This window comes from Ahaetulla prasina, chromosome 3, assembly GCF_028640845.1.
Source record: "Ahaetulla prasina isolate Xishuangbanna chromosome 3, ASM2864084v1, whole genome shotgun sequence".
Lineage (NCBI taxonomy): Eukaryota > Metazoa > Chordata > Lepidosauria > Squamata > Colubridae > Ahaetulla > Ahaetulla prasina.
In genome coordinates, this window is record NC_080541.1 from 13,726,576 (window position 1) to 13,748,038 (window position 21,463).

General features: G+C 41.7%; 1 protein-coding gene across 1 annotated transcript in view; it reads right to left on the reverse strand.

Annotated features, from left to right (window-relative positions):
- TG (thyroglobulin) overlaps positions 1-21,233 on the reverse strand; it is a 201,823-nt gene extending 180,590 nt beyond the window's left edge. The window contains exons 1-5 of the mRNA XM_058175193.1: positions 21,150-21,233; positions 18,243-18,349; positions 14,223-14,366; positions 13,252-13,437; positions 7,660-8,706 (exon numbers count right to left, since the gene is read on the reverse strand). Coding sequence (XP_058031176.1) covers positions 7,660-8,706; positions 13,252-13,437; positions 14,223-14,366; positions 18,243-18,349; positions 21,150-21,181 — 1,516 coding nt within the window. The 5' untranslated portion in view covers positions 21,182-21,233. The remainder of the gene's footprint in view (positions 1-7,659; positions 8,707-13,251; positions 13,438-14,222; positions 14,367-18,242; positions 18,350-21,149) is intronic.
- Between the last annotated feature and the right edge of the window lie 230 nt (positions 21,234-21,463).

Sequence of the window (21,463 nt, forward strand, 5' to 3'; positions counted from 1 at the left end):
CTTGAAATCAATAGAGTCATTAAATTATATGTACCACGAATGACTACCATGTCCAAGAAAACAAACTACCCATATCAATAAAAAGCTTCAATCAAAAAAAATCCTCTGGAAAAGAAACAAAAAAGGCTATGTTACAAACTTCAGAAACCGTTACAGAAACATATGCAACCAAATTAAAACTGAATGCACAAATTACCACACCAAGCAAGAAGAAAACCTTCTACGCACAAATTCCAATCGTGCCTTTTATAATTTTGTCAACAGTAAACTTAAAGATTCAAGATCCATCCCACCACTAAAAGATTCTAACAACAAAGAATGCAATGACGAAACAGTCAAAGCAAACCTCTTCAACATTTTCTTTGGCTCAGTTTTTGTTAACTCCGATAACACATATCCAACATTCCACAAACGAACCAGCAATGACTATGATGATTTAACTCATATAGATTTCACAGAAGACAACGTTGGTAAAGCTCTTCACAACTTAAAACCATCGCTTTCTATTGGACCTGATGGTCTATGTGCATATTTCTTAAAAAAACTTTCCATTAATATAGCTGAACCCCTAAGTATTATCTTTGATAAAGCTTTCACTACCAGTTCTCTTCCCAAACTTTGGTCACTAGCCACAGTCATCCCCATCTTCAAAAAAGGAGACCCCAGCTTAGTCGAAAACTACAGACCGATCTCCCTTTGCTCGTCACCTGCAAAGTCATGGAATCTATCATCAATCAATCCATTACCTCACACTTAGAAACTAACAACCTACTCTCCAACAAACAATTTGGTTTCAGGAAAAAGTTATCATGTAACTTACAACTTCTCCACTGCAAAAACATATGGACTTCAAATCTAGATCAAGGCAAATCAATAGATGCAATCTACATAGACTTCTGCAAAGCTTTTGACTCAGTAGTACACGATAAACTTCTCCTTAAACTAACATCCTATGGCATCTCAGGACCCCTCCACAAATGGATATCTGCTTTTCTGTCTAACAGACAACAAGTGGTCAAAATTGGCAATGCTTTATCAAATCCTGTTCCTGTCAAGAGTGGCGTTCCTCAAGGCAGCGTCCTTGGACCAACACTCTTTATTCTATACATTAATGATCTTTGTGACCATATCTCAAGTAATTGTGTTCTCTTTGCTGACGATGTCAAACTATTTAACACCACAGACAACACTTCTATCATTCAAAACGACCTTGACCATCTAACCGCTTGGTCTAAAATTGGCAGCTCAAATTTCAACCAGCAAATGCTCAGTCTTACATATAGGAAAAAGAACTCTAAAACTAAGTACATACTAGATGGACATTACCTTACAGACGACCCCATCCCGTTAAAGACCTTGGAGTTTTCATGTCAAATGATCTAAGTGCCAAAGCCCACTGCAACTACATAGCAAAAAAGCTCTAAGAGTTGTAAACCTAATTTTGTAGCTTCTTTTCCAAAACACCACACTACTAACCAGAGCATATAAAACATTTGCTAGACCAATTCTAGAATACAGCTCACCTGTTTGGAACCCTCACCACATCTCTGACATCAATACAATTGAACGTGTCCAGAAATATTTTACAAGAAGAGTTCTCCATTCCTCTGAAAACAACAAAATACCTTATCCCACCACACTTGAAATCCTAGGCTTAGAAAACTTGGAACTCCGTCGCCTTCGACAAGACCTAAGTTTAACTCACAGAATCATCTATTGTAATGTCCTTCCTGTCAAAGACTACTTCAGCTTTAATTGCAATAATACAAGGGCAACCAATAGATTTAAACTTAATGTAAACCGCTTTAATCTAGATTGCAGAAAATATGACTTCTGCAACAGAATCATCAGTGCTTGGAATACTTTACCTGACTCTGTGGTCTCTTCCCATAATCCTAATAGCTTTAACCAAAAACTTTCTACTATTGACCTCACCCCATTCCTAAGAGGACCATAAGGGGCGTGCATAAGCGCACAAACGTGCCTACCGTTCCTGTCCTATTGTTTTTCTTTTCTTCTTCCTATATATGTTTATATGTGTATATACTATATAATCTTTTTGTATGATGTTGTGACAAAATAAATAAAATAAAATAAAAAAATAAAATATAAGGTCAGCCAGCTCCCAAAATGGCTACCGCCCTGGCTGGCCCCATGTGGCTTCCAACATGGTGCTCAAGAGCTTGTTCCTTCCTCTGTGCCTTCCCCACATATGGCGGGTATTCCAGCAAAAGCACCTAAAATCCGAACGTAAGCTTAAAATAGCAGCACAAACAAAAAATAAATAAATAGTTCAGCATTCAATACCATCATTCCAGACATTCTTCTAACTAAGCTAAACCAGCTACAGGTACCGGAACAGACTTGTAAGTGGATCACAAGCTTCCTAACAAACAGGAAGCAGCAGGTGAAGCTAAGCAAGATCACATCAAATACCTGTACAATTAGCACAGGGGCCCCCCAAGGCTGTGTGCTCTCCCCACTTCTCTTCTCTCTGTATACCAATGACTGCATCTCCAATGATCCATTTGTTAAGCTACTGAAGTTCGCAGATGACACAACAGTGATTGGTCTCATTCGAGACAATGACGAATCCGCATATAGACGAGAGGTCGAACGACTAGCCTTGTGGTGCAACCAAAACAATCTGGAACTGAACACACTCAAAACCGTAGAAATGGTGGTAGATTTTAGGAGAAACCCTTCCATACTTCCACCTCTCACAATACTTGACAACACAGTATCAACAGTAGAAACCTTCAAATTTCTGGGTTCTATCATATCGCAAGATATCAAATGGACAGCTAACATCAAAAACATCATTAAAAAAGGACAACAAAGAATGTTCTTTCTGCGCCAACTCAGTAAGCTCAAACTGCCCAAGGAGCTGCTGATCCAGTTCTACAGAGGAATTATTGAGTCTGTCATTTGCACCTCTATAACTGTCTGGTTCGGTTCTGCAACCCAACAAGAAAAACACAGACTTCAGAGGATAATTAGAACTGCAGAAAAAATAATTGCTACCAACTTGCCTTCCATTGAGGACCTGTATACTGCACGAATCAAGAAGAGAGCCGTGAAAATATTTGCAGATCCCTCGCATCCTGGACATAAACTGTTTCAACTCCTACCCTCAAAACGACGCTATAGAGCACTGCACACCAGAACAACTAGACACAAGAACAGTTTTTTCCCGAAGGCCATCACTCTGCTAAACAAATAATTCCCTCAACACCGTCAAACTATTTACTAAATCTGCACTACTATTAATCGTCTCATAGTTCCCATCACCAATCTCTTTCCACTTATGACTGTATGACTATAACTTGTTGCTGGCAATCCTTATGATTTACATTGATATATTGACCATCAATTGTGTTGTAAATGTTGTACCTTGATGAACGTATCTTTTCTTTTATGTACACTGAGAGCATATGCACCAAGACAAATTCCTTGTGTGTCCAATCACACTTGGCCAATAAAAATTCTATTCTATTCTATTCTATTTTGGCCTAACATCCCAAAACAGGGCTGGGGAAGCCTCGCCTTCCAAAACAGCGCTGGGAAGGGAATCTCCGGAGATCTGGGAAGGCACCGGCAGCAGAAAGTGTGGCGAAAGCTAGGTCCCCCTGCACATGCGCACGCGTCTCCTGCTTGCAGGGCAGACCCGAAAATCAGCTGGCCGGCGGGAAGGGCGTGCGCATGCGCAGTGGAGCTGAGCTGGGCGACGGCTCGCATGTGTGCAGAGAGGGCTCCCCGTGTCACCTGGGGCACGCCTGCCATAGGTTCGCCATCACGAACATCTAAACTTTTTTAAAAATTAATTTGACTGTGCTTATATTAAATGCATTTATATAAATTATGTCTTCGGACAGCAAAGGGGATTAACAAGCAAGTCCTGGAAAAGATCACACCAGTCATGTCACTGGAAGGTAAAAGTCACAAAACTGTGTCTCACTTATGTTGGCCATGCCACGCGGAGGAATTTTATGGAGAAAGCAATTATGCTTGGAAGAGTTTCTCGGAAAAAGAATAGAATAGAATAGAATTTTATTGGCCAAGTGTGATTGGACACACAAGGAATTTGTCTTGGTGCATATGCTCTCAGTGTACATAAAAGAAAAGATACGTTCAGGAAAAGGAAACCAGGCCTCCAAAGAATATGGTGGCTGGACACCATCAAAACTGACACCAGCCAGAGCATGGAACAAAAACTCCACACTACTAACCAGAGCATACAAAACATTTGCTAGACCTATTCTTGAATACAGCTCGCCTGTCTGGAACCCATACCACATCTCTGACATTAATACAATTGAACGAGTCCAGAAATGTTTTACAAGAAGAGTTCTCCGCTCCTCTGTAAACAACAAAATACCTTATCCCACCAGACTTGAAATCCTGGGATTAGAAAACTCAGAACTCCGCCGACTCCGACATGACCTATGTTTAACACACAGAATCATCTATTGCAATGTCCTTCCTGCTGAAGACTACTTCAGCTTCAATTTTTTATTTTTTTTTTACATTTATATCCCGCCCTTCTCCGAAGACTCAGGGCGGCTTACAGTGTGTAAGGCAATAATCTCATTCTATTTGTATATTTACAAAGTCAACTTATTGCCCCCCCCAACAATCTGGGTCCTCATTTTACCTACCTTATAAAGGATGGAAGGCTGAGTCAACCTTGGGCCTGGTCGGACTAGAACCTGCAGTAATTGCAGGCAGCTGTGTTTTAATAACAGGGTATCTTACAGCCTGAGCCACCATCAATCGCAATAATACAAGAGCAAACAATAGATTCAAACTTAATGTTAACCGCTTCAATCTTGATTGCAGAAAATATGACTTTTGTAACAGAGTTGTTAACGCTTGGAACACACTACCTGACTCTGTGGTCTCTTCTCAAACTCCCAAAAGCTTTAACCAAAAACTGTCTACCGTTGACCTCACCCCATTCCTAAGGGGACTATAAGGGGCGTGCATAAGAGCACAAAAGTGCCTACCGTTCCTGTCCTATTGTTTTTCTTTCATTATATGTGCTTGTATATAATGTTGTGACAAAAATAAATAAATAAATAAAAAAACTCAAAGGAAGAGTGGAAGGTTGTCTATGGAGATTCTCAGTCATCCAGGTCATGGTTGTGCCATCAAGCATAAGGCATCACACAATTGTCCAAGGCAGAATTGTAGAACCCGCATGAAAATGGTTCATATTTATGAACATTGCAGTGTCCAGGGGTAATAATGGGATCAACTTTTGTGACCTTCTGACATGCAATGTCAATGATGATGCCAGATTCACTCAACAACCATGTTACTAACTTAATGTAAAAGAGCCCTGATGACACAGCAGTTAGAACACAGTATTGCAGGCTAATATTATTATTTATTATTATTATTATTATTATTATTATTATTATTATTATTATTATTATTATTATTATTATTATTATTATTTATAATTATTATTAGAATTATTGAGTCTGTCATTTGCACCTCTATAACTGTCTGGTTCGGTTCTGCAACCCAACAAGAAAAACACAGACTTCAGAGGATAATTAGAACTGCAGAAAAAATAATTGCTACCAACCTGCCTTCCATTGAGGACCTGTATACTGCACGAATCAAGAAGAGGGCTGTGAAAATATTTGCAGATCCCTTGCATCCTGGACATAAACTGTTTCAACTCCTACCTCAAAACGACGCTATAGAGCACTGCACATCAGAACAACTAGACACAAGAACAGTTTTTTCCCGAAGGCCATCACTCTGCTAAACAAATAATTCCATCAACACTGTCAGACTATTTACTGAATCTGCACTACTATTAATCTTCTCATAGTTCCCATCACCAATCTCCTTCCACTTATGACTGTATGACTGTAACTTGTTGCTGGCAATCCTTATGATTTATATTGATATACTGACCATCAATTGTGTTGTAAATGTCGTACCTTGATGAACGTATCTTTTCTTTTATGTACACTGAGAGCATATGCACCAAGACAAATTCCTTGTGTGTCCAATCACATTTGGCCAATAAAAATTCTATTCTATTCTATTCTATTCTATTCTATTCTATTCTATTCTATTCTATTCTATTCTATTCTATTCTAATTCTGCCCACAGCCTGGAGTTTAATTTTGATGGGCTCAAGGTTGACTCATCCTTCCATCCTTCCAAGGTTGGGAAAATGAGGACCCAGATTGTTGGGGTAATATGCTGACATTGTAAACCACCCAGAGTGAGCTGTAATGCATTATGGGGTAGTCTATAAATCTAAATGCTGTTGCTATATGTTGGGGACACTAAAAAACAAAAAAGGGAGACTTATTTGAAGATGAGTAGACCATATGGACATGGTGGCTCAGTAGCTAGGATGCTGAGCTTGTCGATCAAAAGGTCGGCAATTCAGCGGTTCTAATCCCTAGTAACACGTAATAGGGTGAGCTCCCGTTACTTGTCCCAGCTTCTGCCAACCGAACAGTTCAAAAGCACATAAAAAATGCAAGTAGAAAAAATAGGGACCACCTTTGGTGGGAAGGTAACAGCGTTCCGTGCATCTTTGGCATTGAGTCATGCCGGCCACATGACCATGGAGACATCTTCAGATAGTGCTGGCTCTTCAGCTTTGAAACGGAGATGAGCACCACCCCCTAGAGTCAGGAACGACTATCACATATGTGCGAGGGGAACCTTTACCTTAGGTCATATGGATCTCATGTAAGTAGGAAATCTATTTTCCTAACCAAGAGTTCAAATGCTGTTATTCTCATTAAGCTGCTGTCTGGTAGGTAGGTGCTACAAAAATCAACAGCACATTGAAAGAAACCAAAATTTGGGCATTTGAATGGGTTTCTTAGAGAGAGAATATACATATTGTCTAGACCCTGCAGACTTCTATGAAGTTTTTCCATGACTAGTTTTACATTCTACGCTCTATGTATTCACATAGTTGTCGTCCGCCAGCAACCTGCGGAGCTGGCAATTGAATTAGACAGTGATGAGGCTGAGGAAGAACATGGGCCAGTCCTGTAGGCTGGGGAAGGCCCGGATGAGGGCTCTGCATCGAAGGCAGAGGTGGGCCAGGGCCATCAGGGAGTGATGTGCGGACTCCAGAGCCTCCAGAGGCTGACAGTAGTGAGGCAGAAGAACAGGAGGAGCCTGTTCCTAATGCATGCATGAGAAGAGCTGCTAGAAGGCAAGAGCAGCTAAAGCAAAGAGGACAACTCGGGAGTAGGGCCAAGAGATGATTGGCCCCTCCCATAAGGCTTAAAGACCAGCAACGGTATTTGGGCTCTTTGCCGGAAAACAACGTTATTAGCTTTGTCTTGTTGCATTTGTTTCGTATTGGCATCTTCTGAACTTTTGCCAAGAAAGGCCTTTGGCAGTTTGCCTAATTGGACCAAGGTTGGTGATAGGACTGAGGAATTTGTGTTGGGAGGAATTTGTTTTAATTTAGTTTGGACTAGGCTGCGAATGAAATAATTCTCAGCTGTTCTAAGAAAGTTTGTTTGTTTTTACACTGACTGAGTTTCCTACTACCTACTTTGGCCTGGGTCACAACACACATCTTCATCATCACTCAACATTAGGAGCACCTCACAGACACAAAAAAACCTAAAATAATAATGCATGTGAACATGAGAAACTTACATTGTATGGGGTCTTCAGAATTGGTACTTATTCCTGGAACAGGTATGCCTTCTGAATTGACACAGAAACAGTTTTTTCCATGGCACTGGACTGGCAGGAATTTCCCTTCTTTGGTGCATGAAGGAACAAACATCTGAGATCCTGCAGGCTGGTCTCTTAATAAGAGTTGCAAACTGGACCTTTGCTTTTCACACGTTGTAGGGCACCGTGGGTTTGTCCCTCGTACTCTGGATCCAGGGATTTCTTTCCCCCTTAAATCTACACACCAGCACTCCCCTCTCTTACATTGGATTTCCTTGTAGTTCCCGTCTTCACTACAGTCTGGCACGAAAACATCATTGCCCTCTTCCGTGCAGTCTCTTGCTTTCAACAGAATCTTCACCACATTGCCTAAATCTTTGGTTACATTTTCTGGGACAGAAATCACATGCTGCAGAAAAGTGAAAAACTCTGGGGCTTCAAGAAGAGAAGCAAGGAATTTGATGGCATTCTGATTGTCCTCTAAATTGACCGTACGACCAAAGCCGTCAACAAGAGATTGGCTCAAATTAAACTTCTTCTGGGAGCTTCCTTGCAAAAGTTGACCCGCCAGCTCACCGAATCCACTTCTCATCCCAACCTGCTGGAAATACTTGTCCAAATTAAATTTGCTGTTCGGACCAAGAGCTCCTGTAAAGTTAAACTGGATCAGATTCTTCAAGAACATCCCACCGAAAAGGTTTTCTTGGAACCGCTTGGGGTTGCTGGTGAATCGTAGAGCGATCTGAGCAAGTTCTCGTGAAGGAAACATCCCACCAACCGCTTCGCCGAGGAGAGTTTCAAATGCGAAGAGCTGAGCGGCGCTGTTTTCCCCTGAAATGGAAGACAGCTCCGTGGAATCCACAAAAAAGTCTCTGAATAAAAAGGGACAAAATCTTGAGGAGCCAACTATCTTCCACGGCTCTCGAGTAGCAGAAAACAGATTGTTACGACTGAAATGTCCAACGGGTCCATAGAAAAGCCTGGACAGAGATACTAGTCTCTCAGAGACACAGGTGGGCTCCTTGTCTAGAAAAGGAAAAGATAAAAGATTAATTATTATGAAGAATGGAAGAATAGGCCAAACATCCGGCACTTACTATCATCTGTGGTGGACGTCTGTGAAAAAAATAATTATTATTGGATAAAAATACATACAGGGTTAGAAAAAATGTTAAAACTGCATTTAGATTTTGCCAGAAATATTTTTGTGAGGTATAGTACCAGAAAAATACAAAAATACAATTTGTCCTTAACGCTGCATGTTTTAATAAAATGTTTTACAGATGGCATTTAGATCCTAAGAAATTATCGTGTATGTATCCAGATATGCAAGCAAAATGTTGGAGATGTAATTGTGATGACGCTACGTATTTTCATATTTGGTGGACTTGTAAGAATATTAAGGCTTTTTGGATAAAAATTTGGTGGATTTTACAAAACGTTCTGAAAAAGAAGATAAAGTTCCTGCCGCAATTTTTTCTGCTGGGAATTATTACGGACTGTATAGTAATTGAGACCAAATTGATCTTAAATCTAATAACAGCGGCAAGATTTACTGATAGGACAGTACTGGAAGAAAAAAGAAGTACCCACAATAGAAGAATGGATATTGAAAGTTGCCAATTTGGCTGAGATGGCAAAAATCTCAGCCTTTTTGAAAGACAATACACAAGAAAGATACTTAAATGAATGGAAAAAATGGATTGACTATATTCAAAGCAGATATCAGACTAAGAGTTACCAGACTGCCTTTGAATGATTAGGATGTATTATTTCTGATTGTTTTGAGGGAAGTTAGGAATTGATGAGAGTTGTAGGAGTATAATTGAGTTAAGAGGAAAAATTTTTAGCGTATGTTTGTTTTATTTTTAACTATACCTTGTGTTTGTTCCAGGAAGTCGGGGGAGGAGGTTTGTGAAGGAGGGGGAAAGGGGAAGGGAAATGGGGAAGTTTTGTAAAACTTTTTCAATTAAAAAAAATGCTGCATGTTTTGATGGCAGTGAGAATTGTATTTGCACAGTATCGGAAAACTGAGGAAACACTGAGGGAAGAAGATGTAATTTAAAAAATATTAGCTTGCACAGAAATGAATAGACTGACATAAAAAAGGTAAAAGTGAAGGAAGATGCAGAATATTTTCAAAGATGGGATTTGTTTTATAAATGGTTGGGTAATAGAAGTAGAAATTAGGAGATGGGAAAACATTATTATAAAAGCAATTGACCCAGACAATACACTGTTCACAAGGCACTTATATATGTTAATTGAAAAAATGTATAAATAAATTATTTATATAAAAAGAAAACAATCAAAATTAAAGGAAGGTTTCGAAGGAACAAATAAGACATCACTAAGAAGAAAGTACATGGATTTTTTTTTGCTGGCTGAGGAATTCTGGGAGTTGAAGTCCACAAGTCTTAAAGTTGCCAAGTTTGGACACCCCTGTTCTAAGCTGATGACTCATTTAACTCACCCCCGCTCTGTCTGCTCTTCTCCTACAAGGAAACTTCTTTCAGTTGATGCTGCCCAACACCTGATATTTAAAGTAAATTACACTGTTCCAATATCTCAGGGGATGCCACAAACAGGAGGGAGTCAAGCTATCCTCCAAAGCACCTGAGGGCAGGACAAGAAGCAATGGGTGGAAACTAATCAAGGAGAGAAGCAACGTAGAACTGAGGAGAAATTTCCTGACATTTAGAACAATTCATCAGTGGAACAACTTGCCTCCAGAAGTTGTGAATGCTCCAACACTGGAAGTTTTTAAGATGACAAAAACAAAATGCACAGGTATCGTATATGTGGTACCTTGCTCAATAGTAGTACCTGTGAGAGGGATCTTGGAGTCCTAGTGGACAACCATTTAGATATGAGCCAGCAGTGTGCAGCAGCTGCTAAAAAAGCCAACACAGTTCTGGGCTGCATAAACAGAGGGATAGAATCAAGATCACGTGAAGTGTTAGTGCCACTTTATAATGCCTTGGTAAGGCCACACTTGGAATACTGCATTCAGTTTTGGTCGCCACGATGTAAAAAAGATGCTGAGACTCTAGAAAGAGTGCAGAGAAGAGCAACAAAGATGATTAGGGGACTGGAGGCTAAAACATATGAAGAACGATTGCAGGAACTGGGTATGTCTAGTTTAATGAAAAGAAGGACTAGGGGAGACATGATAGCAGTGTTCCAATATCTCAGGGGCTGCCACAGAGAAGTGGGAGTTGGGCACCTGAGCACCTGAGGGTAGAAGAAGAAGCAATGGGTGGAAACTGATCAAGGAAAGAAGCAACTTAGAACTAAGGGGAAATTTCCTGACAGTTAGAACAATTAATCAGTGGAACGACTTGCCTGCAGAAGTTGTGAATGCTCCAACACTGGAAGTTTTTAAGATGACAAAAACAAAATGCACAGGTATCGTATATGTGGTACCTTGCTCAATAGTAGTACCTGTGAGAGGGATCTTGGAGTCCTAGTGGACAACCATTTAGATATGAGCCAGCAGTGTGCAGCCGCTGCTAAAAAAGCCAACACAGTTCTGGGCTGCATAAACAGAGGGATAGAATCAAGATCACGTGAAGTGTTAGTGCCACTTTATAATGCCTTGGTAAGGCCACACTTGGAATACTGCATTCAGTTTTGGTCGCCACGATGTAAAAAAGATGCTGAGACTCTAGAAAGAGTGCAGAGAAGAGCAACAAAGATGATTAGGGGACTGGAGGCTAAAACATATGAAGAACGATTGCAGGAACTGGGTATGTCTAGTTTAATGAAAAGAAGGACTAGGGGAGACATGATAGCAGTGTTCCAATATCTCAGGGGCTGCCACAGAGAAGTGGGAGTTGGGCTGTTCTCCAAAGCACCTGAGGGTAGAACAAGAAGCAATGGGTGGAAACTGATCAAGGAAAGAAGCAACTTAGAACTAAGGGGAAATTTCCTGACAGTTAGAACAATTAATCAGTGGAACGACTTGCCTGCAGAAGTTGTGAATGCTCCAACACTGGAAATTTTTAAGAAAATGTTGGATAACCATCTGTCTGAGATGATGTAAGGTTTCCTGCCTGGGCAGGGGGTTGGACTAGAAGGCCTCCAAGGTCCCTTCCAACTCTGTTGTTGTTGTTGTTGTTGTTGTTGTTGTTATTATTATTATTATTATGTTGAATTTTTTAAAAAATTTATATCCCGCCCTTCTCCGAAGACTCAGGGCGGCTTACATTGTGTTAAGCAATAGTCTCATCCATTTGTATATTATATACAAAGTCAACTTTTGTTGCCCCCAACAATCTGGGTCCTCATTTTACCTACCTTATAAAGGATGGAAGGCTGAGTCAACCTTGGGCCTGGTGGGACTTATTTATTTATTTATTTATTTATTATTTACACTTTTATACCGCCCTATCTCCCTAGGGACTCAGGGCGGTTTACAGCCATATAAAAAAACATATATATATACAGGGTAAAACATTAATTTAAAAAACTTATTACATAGGCCGAATATTTAAAATAAAGATATAAATAATAAAACCCATTTAAAACCAAATTTAAAATTTAAACATTTAAAAATTTAAAATTCTAGTCCAGTCCTGCGCAGATAAATAGATGTGTCTTAAGCTCGCGGCGGAAGGTTCGAAGGTCAGGAAGTTGACAAAGACCTGGGGGAAGCTCGTTCCAGAGCTTGAACTTGCAGTAATTGCAAGCAGCTGTGTTAATAACAGACTGCATTAGTCTGTAGAGCCACCAGAGGCCCCTATTCAGATAAATAACTATTTATCTGAAGTGGTGTAGGGTTTCCTGTCTAAGCAGGGGGTTGGACTTGAAGACTTTCAAGGTCCCTTCCAACTCTGTTATTCTATTCTATTCTATTCTATTCTATTCTATTCTATTCTATGCTATTCTATGCTATGCTATGCTATGCTATGCTATACTACTTGTGTTCAAGGAGCTAACGAGCCATTAATATTAGCAGCCATTAATAACCTATCCTCCTTGAATGTATTTTGTTTTCTTCAAAAACCATCTAAACTGGAGGTCTTCACCCAAAGATGGCTCAAAATTCCATAAATTAAATCTGCCTATTATTACATAGAAGAGATTTCCTTTCTTGGAATTTTGTTTCAATACTTCCATCAACCTAATGAGAAAAGGGGGGGGGGACCTTTATCTCCCTATATTTTAAGAACATTAGAATAATTCTGCTAAATCAAGCCAAGGTCCAGCATTTGTTTATCATTGTGATCGGTTAGATGTTTCTGGGGAATTCAGAAATGAGAAATTCACTGCTATTCCATTCCAACGGATATTTGGAGGATTTTTGTCTATTCTTGAGATAACATTAAGCTAGGAACAGGGGTGAAATCTATTTACCTTCCTTACTGGCTCGGAAGTCCACACACCATTAAAACTAGGAAGTAATGACATCGGGTGGCGGATGTTGCCGGTGGTTTGGCAGTCGCTACCTGATTGCCAAACCACTGGCGACAATCGCTACCGGCTTGCGAGATCCAGTCAGAACCAGGAGCATTTCACCCCTGGCTAGGAATGAAAATCATTGATGAGCATGTTTCTAGCTTCACCTACCACAGATTGGTTGCTGTCCTCTCCTCCTTGTTCCAGTGATTTCCCGTCCTCTGCTGTCGACACACCAACATTCTCCATTCAGTTGACATTGTGTTGGCTTGTGGGCACCGTTGTCTTCACACAATGGTTTATAATCCTCTTCAAAACGAGTGGCAGCGAAATACTCTATTTCACACTTGGAGGGGCCTTGAAAAGGAAAGAACCACAAAGTTTAACAGAACTAGTTTTCATTCACATGTACATTTGTTCCAGTGTCTGGCAAATATCCTGAAAAATCAGTCTAATGGAAAAATTCAGGAAGAAGAAGAAGACTCGAACCAGTGGACTCCTGAAAGATTTTAATTACACCGGTATTGATTTGGCTGTGATCTGTATTCCGCATTCTTACTGTTGACCTCTTATGTATGTACAATGATATAAATGTAACAATAAATCAGTAAAAACAAGAAAAGCCCTCTGTTCTATTACTATGGGTGGAATAGAAGTTGGGAGGAGAAGAACCATCTCAACTCACAAAGAACAATACAGATAGATAGTCCTTGACTTACGACCACAAAGCAGTCCAAAATTCCCATTGCAAAGCAAGACAGTTAATTCAGTTTGCCCCATTTTACGATCTTCCCTGCCACCGTTATTAAGTGAATTACTGCAGTTGTTAAATTAGTAATATGGTTATTAAATGAATCTGGCTTGCAATTGATTTTGCTGGTCAGAAGGTTGCAAAAAGGGTTCCTGTGACCCCAGGACACTGCAACCATCATAAATACAGGTAGTCCTTGATTTATGACCGCAACTAAGTCCAAAATTTCTGTTCCTAAGTGAGTTTTGCTCTCTTTTAGGACCTTTCTTGCCCTGGTTGTTAAGTGAATCAGGTTTTGCTTTCATATGTGCTGAAATGATGTACTCAATAAAGCTTTGCATAAGGAGATCAGATCGATACTGTCGTGCTCAGTTGGGACCTTGACACGTACATCTGAATCTGCCAGTTGTTGCCAGTTGTACTCCCAGGAAACGTCTCTGTAGGATCCTATACATGCTACTTTCAGCAAAGGTGGGAACCGGTTCCAGCGATGCAAAAACTGTGTCGTACACATTTTCAAGCAACATTTCCAGACCTGGGACAGAAAAGAACATTTTAGAAGAGCACCTTCAACAGAAGCTTCCCCTTCTGCTACTCAAACCAGTTGTGGTCCGCCAGCTGCCTGCGGAGCTGGCAACGGAGTTGCACAGTGATGAGGCTGAGGTGAGGCCAGGGCCATCAGGGAGTGTTGTGCGGACTCCGGAGCCTCCAGAGACTGATAGTAATGAGGTAGAGGAACAGGAGGAGCCTATTCCTAATGCACACATGAGAAGAGCTGCCAGAAGGCAAGAGCAGCTCAAGCAAAGAGGACGACTCAGGAGTAGAGCCAAGAGATGATTGGCCCGTCCCATAAGGCTTAAAACAGACCAGCAACGGCGTTTGGGCTTTGCTGGAAAACAACATTGGTAGCTTCATCTTCTTCATCATCTACGTCTTGCATTTATTTTTGTATCTGTAACTTCTGAATATTTGGTAAGAAAGGCCTTTGGCAGTTTGCCCAATTAGACCAAGGTTTGTGATAGGACTGAGGAATTTGTGTTGGGAGGAATTTGCTATGCTGAGAATGAAGTAATTATCAGCTGTTCGAATAAAGTTTATTTGTTTTTTCACTGACTGAGTTTCCTACTACCTACTTGGTCCTGGGTCACAACAAAACCTCCCTTTTAAAAAAAATGTATTAGGATACATGAAATGGGTCCTTGGACAGCGAAGGTGACCAACCAGCAAGTACTGGAGGGCATAACAGCAGGTAGGACACTAGAAAGCAAAAATCACAAAACTGCATGTCATTTACTTTGGCCATTTCAGGCAGGGTGGGAGAAGCAATTATGTTGGGAAGATTCCATTTTAAATCCTCCCAGGTTTGAAAGATAAACCTGGTCCACTGGGTAGAAGATCTAAACTTTTAAAAAATTAAATGTGACCGTGCTTCAGTAGTGGGTTGCTACCGGTTCTCCCCAGTTCGCAAGAACCGGTAGTAAACATTTTGAGTAGTTCGGAGAACCGGTAGTAAAAATTCTGCCTGGCCCCGCCCCCAATCTATTGCTGCCTCCCGACTCCCAACTGATCGGCTAGAAGGAAAAAATCAAGACTCACTTGTCCAAGAAGAGAGGGAAAAAAAACAAGACACCGTCCCTTTAAATTGAGAAGCCAAGAAGCCTCACAACTGATCACTCGCTTCTCAGCCAGGAGATTGCTTGGCAAAGAAGAAGGGGGGCGGGGAAACGCTGTCATTTTAAATTGACAGAGCGGCTAGAAGCTCCTTTCTGGGTCAGCTGAACAACAAATTGGATAAGAGGAGGAATTCTTATATGGTTCAATGTTTTTGAAGTTTTGGGGTTTGTGTAACATGGGCTTTGTGTTTCTAAAATGGTTTGGGCGATTTCCATTGTGAAGTATCCTGTCTTGAATGAGTTTTCTGCCTGCTTGTAAATGGAGCCGAACTTCCGGCTTCCACTTTCTATGATCTCTGCTTACCAAGTTTCCTTTATGCAGCTGGCAGAAATGTGGAATTCCAGGCAGGTTCCTTGTTAGCAGCTTGATTATTCCTTAATTATCTGGGATATTTTATTTGGGAAATGAAGAGAGGGGAGTTTGATTCCTTCCCAGAACAGATTAGTGGGCTGGGGAGGAAATGGGGATTTTGAAGTAACCTTCCCCTGGAGTGGGGAGGGAATGGGGATTTTAGGCTTGCTGTCAAACATCAGCCATAATACTAATGATTGTTTTCAACAATATGCAGGTTGTATTACATGAATGGCTATTTTATATGTGAAATTATAACTGAAACCTATATAGGTTCACACTCAGGAAGTTTGTCCTTAGTTTTAGTTTGCTTCTCTCTTTGTTGAGTTTCCATCCATTGCTTCTTGTTTTGCCTTCTGGTGCTTTGGAAAATACTTCCCCCCTCCTTCTTTCTAGCAGCCCCTTAAAAGACTGTTGCCTATCACACTCTTGGGCAAAGCATGTGAGCCATTTCCTCCTTTCAGTGGTCCATGAAAGTGCATCTATAGCAGAGGTCTCTAACCTTGGCCACTTTAAGACTTTAAGACTGCAAAGCTGGCTGAGGAATTCTGGGAGTTGAAGTCCATAAGTCTTAAAGTGGCCAAGTTTGGAGACCCCTGATCTATAGTATGTAGATAATAAAGTTGAAAAAAGGTGAACAACATTTTTGCAGAACTATAGATACGTTGAGGCTGGGTGTGACAAGGAATGGCTGGGAGGGGAGGGGCCAGGCGAGGTACCCCTTGCCGTTAGTGACATTGGGTTGGCCACACCTACCCAGTCACATGACCATCAAGCCATGCCCACAAAATAAGCCACGCCCACAGAACCAGTAGTAAAAAAAAATAGAACCCACCCCTGCAGTGCTTATATTAAATGCATTGATACAAATTATGTCTTCAGACAGCAAAGGAGATTAACAAGCAAGCACTGGAAGAGATCACACCAATCATGTCACTGGAAGGCAAAAGTCACACAACAGGGTCTCGCTTATTTTGGCCATGTCGTGCGGAGGAATTCTATGGAGAAAGCAATTACGTTGGGAAGAGTTAGTGGTAAAAGGAAACCAAGCCACCAAAAACTTAGTGGCTGGACACCCTCAAAGCTGACACCAGCCAGAGCATAGAACCACTCAAAGAAGTATTGGGAAGTTGTCTATGGAGAGTCTCAGTCATCCAGGTCATGGCTGTGCCAGAGGGGCTTTTTCAAGAGGCAACTGGAGTTCCTTGATTTTTCTTTGGAGATGTTTCGCTTCAGCTCCAGAACTGGTCAGAACTTGCTGAAACCCACCTCTGCTTTGGAATAGTGCAAGGTTGGAAGAGTTTGGAGACACCTGGTCCATAGAATCACCGACTCAAGGTTGACTCAGCCTTTCCATCATTCCAAGGTTGGTAAAATGAGGACCCAGATTGTTGGGGGCAACAGGCTGACTCTGTAAACCACTCAGAGAGTGCTGTAAAGCACTATGAAGTGGCATATAAGTCTAAATGCTATTGCTGTTAATGTATTGGCTCACAAAAATGCTTTCCTTGGCACAATCAACACCTAGAACTCAATGACATCGAGATGGAGCTCAACCCAACCCAAACAAGTTGTCTATCCTCAAGTCCAATTTCCTACTGATGGAAAGCATCTCCATTTTGTCCGGATTTAAGTTTCGCTTCTACAGTTTCATCCCATCTTGGAAGAGTGTCAGGAAATTGTTATTTGCCTAACTAGTTGGCCAGGCAATATATAAACTAACTATGTATGTTTGCAGTAAGAAAGGCATGATATTGCTTTAAGGCTGTGCTGCATCATGCAAGCATCCTGATTGGTTGAGCTCTGTAGCCAATGTATAAAAGGACTACTAAATTATGTCTTGTGGGGAATCTACAGGGACGCTACAGCATTGTAAACCTGATGACATGCTGCGACTGTATATTTGAACTTTATGATCGTTGCTTGATCATGGCTAGTTACTGATTCCTCAAGATACTAACTGTTGTGAATTGAATTGTGTTTTGCCGAACTGAAAGAAGACCTTGTTTGTTGTACAAGTCTACGTTGGTAAGAAGACTTGATATTTGTAACATCCCTGACTGACTGGCTTTATATGTGTATGACCTGGAATTGTTTTTGGACTATGACTTTGCCTTTTCCCTAAAAGTAAAGGAATATCAAACCCCAGTTTGTCTGCAAGTGACTGTTATTGTATACAGCCAGTCTCAGTCGTTTTCATGCGTAGGGTACTCTGCTCAAGAGTCCACAACCTTGGTTGTGAACCCAGATTACCCTTAACAAAGAGGATCATGGCTTGGATGATCTTGGATCTCTTCTTGTTCCTAACCAAAATTACCTTTTGCTAGGCAAAAGATGTTCACCTGCTATGTTGTCACTTTTAGGAGACTCCTGCAGGTAGACTCACCTGTATCTTCTAGTTCTCTCCCAAGGCTGTCAGCACAGTAACAGTATCCATTGATTTCAGGGAACAAATTTCTGAAGGAACTGAATGTTAAGAACGCTTTAGGGAACCTGAAAGAGAAATCCAGCTATTAGAAAATTCAATATAGATTTGAGATTTTCCATGGTGTAGCAAGGGACATTATGGCTACTTCTTTGATACAGTATATGATTAGCATATTATTTTTTATATTCTCAGGAACATCCTAGAGCAGGGGTCTCCAACCTTAGCAATTTTAAGACTTGTGGACTTCAACTCCCAGAATTCCTCAGCCAGCTTTGCTTTGCTGGCTGAGGAATTCTGGGAGTTGAAGTCCACAAGTCTTAAAGTTGCTAAGATTGGAGACCCCTGCCCTAGAGAATGATTCTTTTAAGAAACAGCTTTTCATACTTCAGAAAGTAACCTGTAACAGTATGTTCTTTGTTATACTTTGTTTAACACACAAAATCATCTATTGCAAAGTCCTTCTTGTTAAAGACTACTTCAGCTTCAATCACAACAATACAAGAGCAAACAATAGATTCAAACTTAATGTTAACCGCTTCAATCTTGATTGCAGAAAATATGACTTTTGTAACAGAGTTATTAACGCTTGGAACAAACTACCTGACTCTGTGGTCTCTTCTCAAACTCCCAAAAGCTTTAACCAAAAACTGTCTAGTTGACCTCACCCCATTCCTAAGAGGACTACAAGGGGCGTGCATAAGTGCACAAAAGTGCCTACCGTTCCTGTCCTATTGTTTTTCTTTCATTATATGTGCTTGTATATAATGTTGTGACAAAAATAAATAAATAAAAATTAAGAACATTGTCTACAACTTACTTTTGAGGGTGAGAAGTGGAAGTGGTAATAATATAGGTGTCAAGATGGCCTCAGCAAAGATGGCTGAGGCCATCTTAAGGCTTCAGGGTTGCCACAAGGCAGAAGGTGCCTTGCGTGGGGGGGTGGAATAAATAGATAGCTAGGGGTTTTGTAATCAAAATCAAAAGTTTTCCTGTGGGAACCAAGGACATGCCAACAGGTGGCTGGGGGAGTGGAGGAGTGGAGTAACCAAGCAACCGGCCAGCACCTCTATTGGACAATGTGACTGTTGTGTCTGTGCCCCCCGAGCCGGCCCTACTGCCAGAAAGTGACTTGGACAGTGAGGTGGAAGGGCCGTCAGGACTTACCTCGGGAGCACTGGCTTCCCTGGCTCAGCTCCAGGAGCCAGAAGCAGGCCAGGTGAAAGACATAACGAGGCCTCCATCCCCTGACTCTTTCCCCCCCCAGGCCACGCCTTCAGACCCAGCTGACAGCAATCAGGCATGGTTGAATCCTAGGTTTCATAGGCAGGAGAGGAGGGAACAACAGAAGCAAGGGTGGGGCAGGCCTACGAGTGCTGAGTCATGGAGCCACACCCCACAAGATATAAAAGGCAGCAAGAGCTGGTGTGTCTCTTTGTAACAGGCAAATCCACTGATTGACTAGAGCTGAAGTTTGTGACTCACCAGCGTCGTGGAAAATAACAAGGGCTCGTGGCAGACACTGGCTCTTTTGCCGCCAGTGCTGATAGTGCAGGCTAATTAAGCCATCATTCGGACGGAGGTAGAGGAGGACAGAACAGTAACTGATGACTTGGGGGAAGGGGAAACTTTCATTTTTTAATCTGGTGAAAGCCGTGAAAACTTTCAGAGTCGGTTTTCACCAGATGTGCCAATAGGATGTATCCAATAAATTGTTCTTTGAAGAATCTACATGGCTCAGATTTCTGCTTTCAATGGGTGCATTACTTGGAATACTGACAATGGGTCTGTCGTGTCCCACTCCTCCGCTGACGGCCGGGTCAGGGAAATCCGAATCAGGCGTGCCTCTGCAGCTCTGCCAAAGTCCTAGCAAAGTCCTCAGAGCAGGCAGGAGATCAGAAAGTGACTTCAGCAAGATATGTTTAGACTTTGCCTGACTCAGAGAATGCCAGAAAGCAGATCCTTTATATAGGCCATGTGTGGCTCCATGACTCAGCACTTATCCAGGCCTGCCCCTCCCTTCCTTCTGTTGCCTCCGTCTATCAAGTCTTCTGACGCGAGGGTCACTCCAATCGGCAGCTGTTGGCAATTGACCTCCCTCAGGCTCACATGCTGTGGAGGAGGGGGAGGGGTCTAGTTGCTCCGTTTGCCTGGGCATGGAGCCAGAGCTGGGGGCTGGAGATACTTCCTCCTCTTCAGCCTGTCTGGGCATGGAGCCAGGGCTGGGGCCGGGAGGCATACTAGGACATTCCTCCGTGTTCGGAAGCAGATAAGAAGGCCCCGGCTGTGGTGAGATCGGACGAGACACAACAGGGTCTTAGACAGGGATGAAATCCAGCAGGTTCTGGAGAACTGGTAGTGGAAATTTTGAGCAGTTCATGGAACTGGTAGTGGAAATTTTGAGCAGTTCATGGAACTGGTAGTGGAAATTTTGAGCAGTTCGGAGAACCGGTAGAGGAAATTTTGAGTAGTTCAGAGAATCAGCAAATACCACCTCTGGCTGGCCCCAGAGTGGGGAGGGAATGGAGATTTTGCAATATCCTTCCCCTGGAGTGGGGTGGGTATGGAGATTTTGCAGTATCCTTTGCCTGCCACGCCTACCAAGCCACGCCAACAGAACTAGTAGTAAAAAAAATTGGATTTCACCACTGGTCTTAGATTATTATTCCTTCTTATTAAATATGAGAAAATATCAGCTTTGAATCAGGGTATTTCACCTGGAACTATGTTCAAGTCGCCGTCCAAATATATCACCATTGATAGTCCAGATTACCTCCACTCCTGGTGCTTTTACTAGAGCTATGAATGTCTTCCTATTTTCCTCAATGGCAGGACTAGGCACTAAGCATTGCTAAAAGTTCTTCCCACCTGTTAAAATGATGGATGAGATCAAAGACCATCCTATCGGTTGTGTTGACAAACTTGCACTGGACAGGCAGGAATTCTCCATCCGTTGAGCACTGTGGAGGGCTCTTTTCTCCAACGCCATGCAGAATGCGGCGGTCTCGAATCTCACACCGGCCAGGACCTGACAAGCCAAAAAAAAGAGAGGCATTGATTCTGGCTTCTTTGTTTAAGAATACCAGTTGTTACAACTTTACAACTTTTCGAAGAACTTTCATTTTCCCCCATCCCGTATCCCTTGCTCATTCTCATCTCCTTACCAAGCAGGTCAATTTTTC